The sequence below is a fragment of the Chenopodium album genome, chromosome 19, assembly GCF_948465745.1.
Source record: "Chenopodium album chromosome 19, dcCheAlbu1.1, whole genome shotgun sequence".
In the NCBI taxonomy this organism is placed as follows: domain Eukaryota; kingdom Viridiplantae; phylum Streptophyta; class Magnoliopsida; order Caryophyllales; family Amaranthaceae; genus Chenopodium; species Chenopodium album.
Genome location: NC_137852.1, coordinates 4,152,358 through 4,165,512, shown reverse-complemented (window position 1 = coordinate 4,165,512; position 13,155 = coordinate 4,152,358). Strand labels below are relative to the sequence as shown.

Genomic DNA, 13,155 nt, shown 5'->3' with positions numbered 1-13,155 from the left:
AATACAAATTTTAAATGGTTGTAATTTGTAAATTTTCTTTTATTCATTTCACTTTTTAAATTTTTTTGGGTTATATGGAATTGATTTTTTTTTTTCTTTTTTTCTTGTTTGCAAATGAAGGCTAAGCCCCAAAGAAAATAAAAATAAAACTAGGGAGAACAAAACGTGGCACAACCACTCCAACAACATCATTATGTAAAATACACCCTAGGGGGAGTTGAATTAACTCGAAATTGTTGTTCTGATTAAGGGTCTGTTCTTTTCAGCTTATTTTCAGTTCAGTTCTTATCTTAATTTTCTTCTCTCATAAAATATTCAGTTTAGTTCAGTTCAGCTCCAATAAGTTCAATTCAGTCAATCACAACAGGGGCTAACTCCTTCATTAGTTATCCGGAATTGGAAACATCTGTGGACTTTGTGATTTTAACTTTAATTTTTTTTGTCGTGTCAATTGTGTTGATCTTGTATTTATAATTATGAACATTATAGTCTACATGTCGTGTCGTATCAGCGGAGCTTTCTACACTTATTTTGATCTTGTGAAAATGTGCATTTCATAAGCATATAACATGTGCAAACGAGTTTGTCTAAATCTTCAAAGACTATATTCTAGATTTTTTGTCCCTTGGTCAACTATAAGTGGGCTGATGCGTAAGAGTGGTTGTGCAAGTGACATACTAACCTATCAAGTTAAGTAAATTGTGTCCTATCATGCAAGTTGGTCATATTATAATACATGAAATCGGAGCGATTTAAGAGGTGCTGGGAGCTAGTGTTGGAGTTTCACTGAACACTATGGGATGAATCCCGGGATCATATAATATTGTTTGAACCCATATATGACCATTATCCGGCAACATAAAGGCCCCGTGAGAGCTTATAGTCAATACAAGAGTGAAAAGGCATGTACGAAAACGGGTAAAATGACCATTTAAAAGCAAATTGGATGGTTCCACCCACCCAATTAAACTCTCGGAGGGTTTCCCTCAAAAAAATTAAACTCTCGGAGGGTATTATGGACCATGGTAAACATCTCGGCAATTTTTATTTCCGAGCGAAAAAAGGTCAAAAAATTACAAAATTGAAGGCTATATATCCATAGTTTTTGAGGAATTTTTGAGGTTTTTGGGGCCCGGTGACGAAAAGTATTGAGACCCTAAAGCTGTCAAAAATTGACCCAACCCGAGGACCCGACCTTAACCGACAATGATCTAAACCCAGCCTGTACTCGAACAATGGGGAAGATTATAGCCTTCAATTTTGCCACTTTTCGCCATCGATCAGGCCCAAAACCTCAAAATTTCCTCAAAAAGCATGGATTATAGCCTTCAATTTTGTAATTTTTTGACATTTTTTCGCCCATAAATAAAAATTGACGAGATGTTAACCATGGTCCCTAATACCCTCCAAGAGTCCAATTGGTCCGGTGGAACCATCCAATAAGCCCTTAACCGGTCATTTTACCCGTTCACAGTTTGAAGTGATTTCGTAAACTCAAGCCTACCACGGACGTTTATGATAACATATAATAATCAATATGTGGTTTCAAATGGAATTATATGACCCCGAGAAATATCCCTTAGGGTCTCAAGGTTTTTCGCCACTGGCCCCCGAAACCTCAAAATTCCTCAAAAAACGTGGATTATAGCTTTCAATTTTGTAATTTTGACCTTTTTTCGCCCAAAAATAAAAATTGCAGAGATGTTTACCATGGTCCCTAATATCCTCCGAGAGTCAAATTAGGTCAGTGGAACCATCCAATATGCCCTTAAACGGTCATTTTACCCGTTCACAATTTGCAGTGATTTCGTAAATTCAAGCCTACCATGGACGTTTATGACAACATATAATGATCATATATTGTTTCAAACGGGATTATATGAACCCGAGATGTATCCCTTAGTGTTTCAAGGCTTTTCACCACCGTGCCCCGAAACCTCAAAATTCGTCAAAAAAGCGTGGATTATAGCCTTCAATATTGTAATTTTTTTTAACTTTTTTCGTCCGAAAATAAAAATTTACGAGATGTTAAGCATGGTCCCTAATACCCTCAGGGAGTTCAATCGGTTCAGTGGAACCATCCAATATGCCCTTAAACGGACATTTTACCCGTTCACAACTTGAAGTGATTTCGTAAACTCAAGCCTACTACAAACGTTTATGATAACATATAATGATAATATGTGGTTTCAAACGGAATTACATGACCCCGAGATGTATCTCTTAGGGTCTCAAGGCTTTTCGCCACCGGGCCCCGAAACCTCAAAATTCCTCAAAAAAGCATGGATTATAGCCTTCAATTTTGTAATTTTTTTGACCTTTTTTCGCCTGAAAATAAAAACTTCTGAGATGTTAACCATGGTCCCTTATACCCTCAGAGAGTTCAATCGGTTCGGTGGAACCATCCAATATGCCCTTAAATGGTCATTTTACCCATTCTTGAAGTGATTTCGTAAACTCAAGCCTACTACAAACGTTTATGATAACATATAATGATCATATGTGGTTTCAAACGAAATTATATGACCCTGAGATGTATCTCTTAGGGTCTCAAGGCTTTTCTCCACTAGACCCCGAAACCTCAAATTCCTCAAAAAATGTGGATTATAGCCTTCAATTTTGTAATTTTTTTGACCTATTTTCGCTCGAAAATAAAAATTGCCGAGATGTTTACCATGGTCCCTAATATCCTCCGGGACTCGAATTGGGTCGGTGGAACCATCCAATATGCACTTAAACGATCATTTTACCCATTAACAATTTGCAGTGATTTCGTAAACTCAAGCCTACCACGGACGTTTATGACAACTTATAATGATCATATATGGTTTCAAACAGAATTATATGACTTTGAGATGTATCCCTTAGGGTTTAAAGGCTTTTCGCGTTCGTGCCCTGAAACCTCAATATTTTTTCAAAAAGCGTGGATTATAGCCTTCAATTTTGTAATTTTTTTTACATTTTCGCCCGTAAATAAAAATTTTTGAGATGTTATCCATGGTCCCTAATACACTCTATGAGTCCAATTGGTTCGGTGGAACCATCTAATATGCCCTTAAACGGTCATTTTACCCGTTAACAACTTGAAGTGATTTCGTAAACTCAAGTCTACCACGGACGTTTATGACAACATATAATGAACATATGTGGTTTCAAACGACATTATACCCCGAGATGTATCCCTTAGGGTCTCAAGGATTTTCGCCACCGGGGTCTTAAACCTCAAATTACTCAAAAAGCGTGGATATAACCTTCAATTTTGTAATTTTTTTGACCTTTTTTCGCCCGAAAATAAAAATTGTCGAGATGTTTACCATGGTCCCTAATATCCTCTGGGAGTCGAATTCGGTCGGTGGAACCATCCAATATGCCCTTAAACGGTCATTTTACCCATTCACAATTTGCAGTGATTTCGTAAACTCAAGCCTACCACGGACTTTTATGATAACATATAATGATCACATGTGGTTTCAAACGGAATTATATGACCCCAAGATGTATCTCTTATGGTCTCAAGGCTTTTCGCCACCGGGCCCCAGAACCTCAAAATTCCTCAAAAAGTGTGGATTATAACCTTCAATTTTGTAACTTTTTGACCTTTTTTTCGCCCGAAAATAAAAATTTCCGAGATGTTTACCATGGTCCTAATATCCTCCGGGAGTCGAATTGGGTCGGTGGAACCATCAAATATGTCCTTAAACGGTCATTTTACCCGTTCACAATTTGCAGTGATTTCGTAAATTCAAGCCTACCACTGATGTTTATGACAACATATAATGATCATATATGGTTTCATACGATATTATATAACCTCGAGATGTATCCCTTAGGGTTTCAAAGATTTTCACCACCGTGCTCCGAAACCTCAAATTTTCCTCAAAAAGCGTTGATTATATCCTTCAATTTTGTAATTCTTTGACCTTTTTCCGACCAAAAATAAAAATTGCCGAGTTGTTTACCATGATCTCTAATATCCTCCGGGAATTAAATTGGGCCAGTGGAACCATCCAATATGTCCTTAAACGGTCATTTTACTTGTTCACAATTTGTAGTGATTTCGTATAATCAAGCCTACCACGGACGTTTATGACACATATATAATGATCATATATGGTTTCAAACGACATTATATAAACCCGAGATGTATCCCTTAGGGTTTCATGTCTTTTCGCCACCGGGCCCCGAGACCTCAAAATTTCCTTAAAAATCGTGGATTATAGCCTTCAACTTTTATAATTTTTTTACCTTTTTTCGCCCGTAAATAAAAATTGCCGAGCTGTTTATCATGGTCCCTAATATCCTCCTGGAGTCAAATTGGGTCGGTGGAACCATCCAATATGCCCTTTAGACGGTCATTTTCCTGTTCTCAATTTGTAGTGATTTCATAAACTCAAGCGTATCACGTACGTTTATGACAACATATAATGATCGATCATAAATGGTTTCAAACGGTATTATATGACCGAGATATATTCCCTAGGGTCTTAGCATTTTTCGTCACCAGACCCCAAAACTTCAAAATTTCCTAAAAAAGCGTGATTTATAGCCTTCAATATTGTAATTTTTGACCTTTTTTCCTTGAAAATAAAAATTGTTGAGATGTTTACCATGATCCCTAATACCCTCTAAGAGTCCAATCGGTTCGGTGGAACCAACCAATATGAGAACCAACCAATATGCCCTTAAACGGTCATTTTACGTGTTCACAACTTGCACTGATTTTGTAAACTTAATCCTACCACGGACGTTTAGGACAACATATAATGATCATATTATTCATATATGGTTTCAAACGACATTGTATGACCCTGGGATGTATCCTTTAGGGTCTCAAGGCTTTTCGCCACAGGCCCTTAAACCTCAAAATTTCCTAAAAAAAGCGTGGATTATAGCCTTTAATTTTGTAATTTTTTAACCTTTTTTCGCTCGGAAATAAAATTACCAAGATGTTTACCATTGTCCCTAATAACCTTCGGGAGTCTAATTGGGTCGGTGGAACCATACAATATGCCCTTAAACAGTCATTTTACCCGTTCACAACTTGCAGTGATTTAGTCAAGCCTACCTCGTACGTTTATGACAACATATAATGATCATATATGGTTTCACACGACATTATATGACCCCGAGATATATCCCCTATTGTCTCAACACTTTTTGCCACCGGGCCCTAAAACCTCAAAATTTCCTCAAAAAGTGTGGATTATAGGCTCATATCTATGCACGATTCTATGAAAATTACTACTGTACGTATTACAAAAGACAAAATAGAAAGCTTTTTTTTTTTTCCCACAAAGATAGAGATGCATATAAATTAGAAGCCAAATTGTCAACAAGTACATAAGAAGATATTTTGTATGACCAAACTATTTCAACTTAAATAAAAGGAAATTTGACAAAAAAAAAAAAAAAAAACCTTTTTTAGGCAATTTTTTTTTGCAAGAAACCTCCTTAAATTTTTTTTATTTTTTATTTTTAACAAAATCATACCTTAATCAAATTTTTTTTTTTCTTCACAATGACATAGGGTGTGTTCGGCAAAATATAACTGTAGAGGTAGCTGTTAGCTTTATGTGTAACTGTTAGCTGTGAAAATAAATATTTCAATATGAGTGTTTGGCAAACTAGCTATTAGCTGTAAAATTCTAAAAAAAATAGAAGAAAATTCAACAACTAGCTAACTTTTCAACCACCTGTATGTCACATGCTCACTTAAAACCACTCTCTATGGTTTTCCCTCAATTCCCTCCATTTACATTTACTCTCTCCTCTCTTCCCTGTTCTTTCCCCTCTTTCGAAATTGAAGCCATTGCTGTCCGTTTTTCCCAGTGATTTTCCAAGGTACTTCAATTGAAAAAGGTAATTGACGAATTAGGCAATAGTTGATTACACTGAATTGATGTTATTTGCTTATGTTTGCGAAAATTAGGGTTTGCACCAAAAATTAGGGTTTAATTGGGGAATTTTGTTGTAATTGGGAATTATTGTTTGGTTTTATTGCAGCACGGATTTCAGGGGTTTATTATCTTCCTCATTTTCATCTTCCTCATCATCATCTCTATTGAAAGAACAGTGAGAGAGGAGAGAGAGTAATTGGAGGGAAAATTAGGGTAAAATTTGCTTGTTGATTGAAGCGACTTTTTTGTATTTTCAGGTTGAGTTGCAACATGCTATCAGGAGTTAAGCTTATTTCACGGGATCAGGTTGATAAGGTAAATTACTTGTTATTTATATATGTTTTTCTTTGTTAATTCCTTATTTGTTGTGACTTGTGAGTTTTGAGAGTAATTGTGATTGATTTTTACGTTGGCGAAACGCATTCCCTTTTGTCTCAGGGGAAAATCGAAGAATCGAGTGAATTTAGGAAAGGCGGTCGAAAATCGAGTAGCAAGAAAGAAAAGAGTAGGAGGAAGAAAAAGGGTTCTGAATATAGTAGCTCAGATGATGAAGGACATGAGAAAATTAGGAAAAGGTTTAGGAAAAAGAAATGGTACTCTTCTGATGAGTATTCAGATTCTGAGAGTGATGAGGATGATAGTAGAGGAAGGAGGAAGCAGAGGAGTAAGGGTAAAGAGAAAGATCGAAAATATGACGACTCGGATGTGTCTGGTAAATATTTACACTATTTTAGATTGCTTATTGGTGTAGAGTTGTGGTTTTCATGCCTGAATATTGAAATGTGGTTAACTAATGTTTTTTTGTTGTTGAATTGAACATAGATGATGCTAAAGGTCCTAGCTCTACAAGTAACATTGATATTGTGAGAAAAGAGATGGGGTTGGACTGGATGTGTAGACCAGCTGAAAGAGCAGGCAATAGTGCTCAGCCAGCGCATGAGGAGAAGCCACTAGAGTCCGGAAGTGAAGAGGTAGGCTAAACGAAACCTTTGACATTTCTCACGAGTCATGGTTGATGTCATTGGTGAAGTCAAAGATCAACACTGATGCTGGCTTCATTTAGTTATTTGATGGTCTGCATAATTGCAATGGTCTTGGTTTCAAGCAGCTATTATTAATTAATATTTCTCATTGACAAAGTGATCTATTATGTGTGGGAAATTAGTTAGATTACCTATTACAAACAGTATGATGAAAACTTGCAACCAGCTCTATGCACACGTTTATCAATTACAAAAACCTTGTTTGAGCAGTAATATAAATATTTAAGACAATGAAGGTACATCAAAAAGGTTTCACAAAATCTTATTGTCCTACAGGCTACAAATATTCAAGGTTGATTTAGAATAATTGCATGCAGTGTTAAAATTAATTGCATGAAAGCACCAAAATTGCTGCAGAGTAGATTACCTAACTAGCAGGATAGTATATACCCAGTTACCCACCTACTGTGCAAGTTATAGTATGAATCTAAACCATTGACATAATTTATTCAGAAAGACTTTAAGAGTGTAATGGACAAATGGCTTAAGATTATAAAGCTGCAATGTTCTTAGGCAAGGGAGTTCCGGCTGTTTGATTGGACATGCACATGACATTGTTGTGTCATATAATTTTGGAGCTTGCTTCTTAGCTGCATGTTACCTCTAACTTTACCTTTGAATTTGTTATAGTTAATATATTTGGAGAGCTCAATCATTAAAGCATATTTTTGGAGAATTCAATTAATGAAGTATATTTCTGGAGAACTAATGTAACATATGAGAATTAACTTATCTGCTTTTTCATCAGATGCCAAAAAAAAATCCCAGAGAACTGAATCCTTATCTGAGGGACAATGGAAGTGGCTATCCTGAAGATGAAGATCAAACAAAGTCCAGTAGTGACCAACTTTTGTCATCTTCTGTAGTGGGGGATGGTGGAGCAAGCTGGAGAATGAAGGCGTTAAAGCGTGCTCAGGAGCAAGCAGCACGTGAAGGGCGAAATGTTAAAGAGGTATGTTGCACATCCACAAAATTTTAGGGTCATGCTAATTGTTAGCCAATTTTTCCCCTTATATTAACGATGGCAATTACTTTTTTTCAGGTTGTTCAAGAAAGGTGGGGATCTCTTGGTCATCTTGCAGTGTCTGTGGCATCTCATAGTGCTGCTGCTCCTCGTGCTCATTTGCATGCTATAAAATCTCGAAGGATGGGAGCAGGTGGGGAAGCTAAATCAGACTCAAACAATGAAAGTAAAAGGGGTGCTGAAAAGGTGAGTTATTAATTTACACGTCACTGACTAGCTCAATTACCTAGTCTGATATGAGTTATCGATTTATATGAGATTTTTTTATATATCCTGTTAGCCATACAACTGCACTGTGTATGATGCTGTCAGTTCACTTCGAAATGGTCTTGCTTAAGTTGGCGTTGCCAATATTGTAATATACTACAAATGCTTGTAAATATTTGACTTTTGCACGATTCATAAATAATGTTTCAATTATATACTAATTATACTCCCTCCATTATTTTATAGTCGTTCCATTCGACTTTGTACACGATTCATATATAATGTTTCAATTTTATACTAATTATACTCCCTCCATTATTTATAGTCGTTCCATTTGACTTTGTACACTATTCATATGTTGTACTTTTGACTATATTTTTTTTGTTAACTTATTAAACAATTTTATAGTGTAATATATAAATGGATTTGTCTAATTTGTACTTCGTATTTTCTAATTATCAAAATGTTAAAATTGATTAAAAAGTAATTAAAGATATCAGTGGTTAAAGTTCTATGTGAAACAACTAATAAAACAACGGGAGTAAATAACAAATGAGATCATTAAAAATTTTGTTGGACTAGTCTCGATGTTTAATTTTTCTAATATTTTTTTTTTCAAATAAGCTGCAAAAGTGAAACATTTGCAACTACTTTAATGTTGAGGAAGTATTACCAGTAACATTATGTATCATGTCACTGTTGGGTTGCAACGGACATTCTCAAGAATGTATACAGTTATTATGAGAAGAACAATTCTTTTGGTTTTATTCATTATGTAATAGATGTACCTTGGGCATTTGGCCTTCTGACTTAATAGAGTTGTGTCCAGCTTAATATGCCATATTTGAAAATTCACATAATTTAACATCCTTTTTTTTTTAACAGGATATCGGGCATGAAAATACGAGGAATATGTCTGCCCGTCATCCTGAGATGAAAGCACCTAAAAGTCATGATTCTTTATCCTGGGGTAGAAAAAAAGGTCAAAAAATGAGAAGTGAGGATGCTGCTGTGGTCTCAAATGCACTTTCTAGCCTAAATAGCTTTTCTAATGATGGGAATTTTATGAGTGAATTCATGAACCAGCACAAAAAAGCCAAAGGTGACTCTCTAGATGCCTCGAGCTCAAAATCTGATACTATTCGAGAGGTAAATTCTGATTCGGTAATAAAGATATCTGGTGAAGATAAGCAGCCTCTGAGTGCTAATCAACTCGCTGCTAAAGCTATGCAGCTAAGGCTGAAAGGCAAACATGAGGAAGCTGAGAAACTTCTGGTGAGATTCTTTTACATTTTTATATCTTTGACCTCAGTGGTGTATCTGATGTATTTCCCCCCACCCCTACCCCCTCACACACAAAAACAAACACTTTTTATTCAACAGAAAAGGTAAACAGTGACGATTTGGGTTAATTGGCAAGCTGTTACAAGTTTAAGTTCATAACCTGATATGTGAGCAGCTGATGTAGAATATAATATGGTATATGGATAGGCTGAATCTCTAAATGACGCTATAATGAGGCCGATGAGTATCCTGCTCTTATTCGGCCCTATTTTTCTTTGATATAAACAAATTTGTGTGGAGCAAAATTTGGGAGGATCTTAGGAGATCTGATTTAAAGGTGGGCAAATGCCCTAGAAGCTTTATAATTGCATGTACTTCTTTTTCATGCAGAATAATGAATTTACTTTTAATTGGCTTGGATTTGTTATTATAATGTTTATTGGAAAGAACATAGGCAAGATATCTATTTGTTGTTGGAGCAGTTCAAAGTGAAGAGTAGGGTGTTAAATAGCAAGATGGTTCTTTAAATTCTGAACTTGTTTAAAATTGATGTGTCTTTGCTGTTTTATATATCGCAAAAGTACTCCTCCCCCTTCCCTAATAATTTCTCTCTGTAAGCTATAGAGTTTGGCATCAATGGCTTTGCTTTAACTGGAGCTGTCTGTCTTTATTTTTGCCAGAGAGAAGCTGAAAACAATAAATTGGATCACGATGCAGGGGAGAGATTAGTGAAACTAAGAAATGATGTCAGTTCGAGCAGGTATACATTACATCATTTCTCTTTTCTCTTGTTCTTACTTGAAGTGCAAAGTTGCCTTTAAACCTCGTGGACATTGTCTGGAATTGTGGCATCATCTTGAAGTGAATCATTGTAACCGGGTACATTTATTATTTATTTTATTAGATATGTTGTGCAAGAGAAACAGCTGCAACAGAAGGGGAGAGAAGATGATGGTGATAGGCATTTGGCTCAAACAATTATGAAAAATCAGAAATATAGTTTGTCAACTCAGGCTGATGATGAATATGACTATGATGGAGCACCAGCTAAGAAGAGCAAGAGGAAAGGTGCAGTCAATGACAACAGATCACATTCTAAGCAAAATGTGGCAAAGCGCATTGTTACTCAACAGGAGCGATGCCAATTCTGTTTTGAGAACCCAAATAGACCTAAACATCTTGTTGTGGCTATAGCTAATTTTACTTACCTAATGCTACCACAATTCCAGCCTGTTGCCCCTGGCCATTGCTGCATATCAACATTACAGGTACAATTGTTTTTCCTATGTATAAGTTGACATTTTTAGCTTCCTGATATTTAATTATCAACAAATATAATGCATAAAATTGTATCCAGCCTTATATATTATTGTCAATGATAACGGTTTTATACATATTTATATGCATGATTATAGGTTATAGACTTATAGCTAATTACATCAAAAAATATATTTATTGGATGTGGTGTTTTAAACTTTTAATCATAGATCTGGTTTTGTTGTTTGGTCTTTGTAATTCTAAGTATCTGTGTGTTCATCTAAACAGCATGAATTGGCCACGAGAATGGTAGATGATAATGTTTGGGAAGAAATCCGTAACTTCAAGAAGTGCCTCATCATGATGGCTGCTAAGCAAGACAAAGAAATGATCTTTTTGGAAACAGTGCTTTGGTTGGCGCAGCAACGCCGCCATTGCTTAATTGAGTGCATTCCTTTGCCAAAAGACATTGCAAAAGAAGCTCCTCTTTATTTTAAAAAGGTCAGTTTTCTGCTCAATATAATTTACATGACTAGAATTTTAGAAGTGTCCCTCAATCGTATGCCCCTCTGCATTGGTGCCTGCCAGATAATGGGCGTATGTGATACACTTTCATTTCGTTTCTCTTCCCCTTATTTATTTTTGATGGTGGGGTGTGTTCATTTGCCAAGCTGATGTGGTGCTGTTAAGTGTTTAAGGATGATGATCTTTAATAGTTCTGGGATAATTTTACTACCTTACACTGAATCTATGGTCACTAATGCTTGTTTATCCATTTTTTTCTTCATCTCATTTATTTGTTATTTCCTTCAAATTGGTACTAAGCTTTCCTAAAAGTACGTCAATATCTCATTTTTTAAATAGGGTTTTTTTTGCGGATTTGATTTTAACTAGTTTAGGCGTCAATGCATCATTATTTGGAGGGAAAGAAATGGATAGGATCCTAACACTTAAGTATGTGCTTTTGGTACTGGCCTAGAGCTCAGCTGCTCTATGAGAGACAAGGAACTACTATGCCACCTTGTCTTGACTGGGCTGGCCAACATAGTTAGCAGCCAAAATTATACCTTGCCATTTGCTAAAGATGTGTGACTATCTCATTCTAGTCCCTGCTTGTTCAGCGACATTGTATATTGAGATTAATTTGTGAGTGAAAAGTGGAAGAAATTGATGTAATTATTTTATTATCCATGTATTTATTTTATTAACGAGGGAGTGGTTTAATTTTGCAGGCCATTGACGAGGCTGAAGATGAGTGGAGTCAGCACAATGCAAAGAAATTGATTGATACAAGTCAGAAAGGGCTTCGTGGTTCAATCCCCAAGAACTTCCCCTACTTCCACGTAGAATTTGGGCTAAGCAGGGGATTTGTACATGTAATTGATGATGAAACAGAGTTCAAAAGCAGCTTTGGTCTTAATGTCATTAGGGGTATGCTACAGTCCCAGGATGAAAATATGTATCGTCGTCGTCAGTACGAGTCAATTGAGGTTCAAAAAGAAGCTGTCGCTGCATTTGCACGAGACTGGGAACCTTTCAATTGGACTAAACAGCTTGAGTGAGTTAATGAATCAAGTTCAAGTGCTGTTAAACTTGTCTTGGTTACCAACAATATATTGTTGATTTGTTGTAGATTTTGAGGGAAACATTGTACATACGTACTAGAATTTTGACATTTTATTTAACTAGATAAAATCGCTCAATCCCAGAAATAGCAATCAGAATTCTCATTCTTTTTATTGTTTGCAAAGCCGAAATGAATCAAATACAGGTGCCTTTCAGAGCAAGAGTAGGTTACTTGATGAACTGCTACTGTTCTTATCATGCTCATCTCTAGTTAGAAAAATCTCTAGTTACAAGAATGATACTCATGCGTCATGATGAACCTTCTGTTAAGCCAAACTATCATGAGAAAAATCTCGCATTAGCCAGTGGAACAAGTATCTTAATTATATCACCTGACCAGCAGAGTGCAGCCTTGTTTTAGTGGGATCTGTCCCGTATAATTTTACCTCTGAACCCGGAGCTCCAATGATATCGGTGGGATGACCTATGACAATGTGTTCAAAGTGGGATTAACATCAGCAACCATGTAAGCCAGATCAGGTTTGCTGTTGGATAATCAAATTTGGAGATTGGGTCTGTGGTGGGCTGCACTAGCATTGCTCACCTGAATGATAAATTTCACCATTACTTATTTTGTATGTTTGATAAGACTTTGCTAATTAAGCTTAAATATGTTTTGTACTCATGGCTCATAGTTTTTTTTTCAGGCCTTGCAGTAATGTAGGCATGTCCAAGTGAAGGGCAAACATCACTGCAGGCCAAATCGCGAAAACGTAGTGTGCACAACTACACATGAACCTCCTAAGCTGCATTAGGTATCCAGTTCTACTATACAGTGATTTAGTCTGGATATCCATTATGCTCAATAAGATATTTA

The 13,155-nt window shown here is 36.1% G+C and overlaps 1 protein-coding gene across 1 annotated transcript; it reads left to right on the top strand.

The window, feature by feature from the left end:
* The first annotated feature begins 5,730 nt into the window (after positions 1–5,730).
* LOC145594693 (uncharacterized) lies at positions 5,731–12,483 on the top strand. The gene is made up of 11 exons (XM_081651027.1): positions 5,731–5,859; positions 6,155–6,212; positions 6,336–6,609; positions 6,720–6,868; positions 7,689–7,892; positions 7,983–8,150; positions 9,057–9,446; positions 10,136–10,215; positions 10,360–10,723; positions 11,001–11,213; positions 11,945–12,483. The coding sequence occupies exons 2-11, from the start codon at positions 6,168–6,170 to the stop codon at positions 12,272–12,274; spliced, it is 2,217 nt and encodes a 738-aa protein (XP_081507153.1). The 5' UTR covers positions 5,731–5,859; positions 6,155–6,167; the 3' UTR covers positions 12,275–12,483.
* The last annotated feature ends 672 nt before the right edge of the window (positions 12,484–13,155 follow it).

Bases quoted from the DNA above. Each gene is read 5' to 3' on its own strand.
- LOC145594693 (XM_081651027.1), top strand. From the start codon at position 6,168: ATGCTATCAGGAGTTAAGCTTATTTCACGGGATCAGGTTGATAAG. The intron at 10,216-10,359 runs GTATACATTACA...TTATTTTATTAG, and splicing joins AATGATGTCAGTTCGAGCAG to ATATGTTGTGCAAGAGAAAC. The intron at 10,724-11,000 runs GTACAATTGTTT...TCATCTAAACAG, and splicing joins GCTGCATATCAACATTACAG to CATGAATTGGCCACGAGAAT.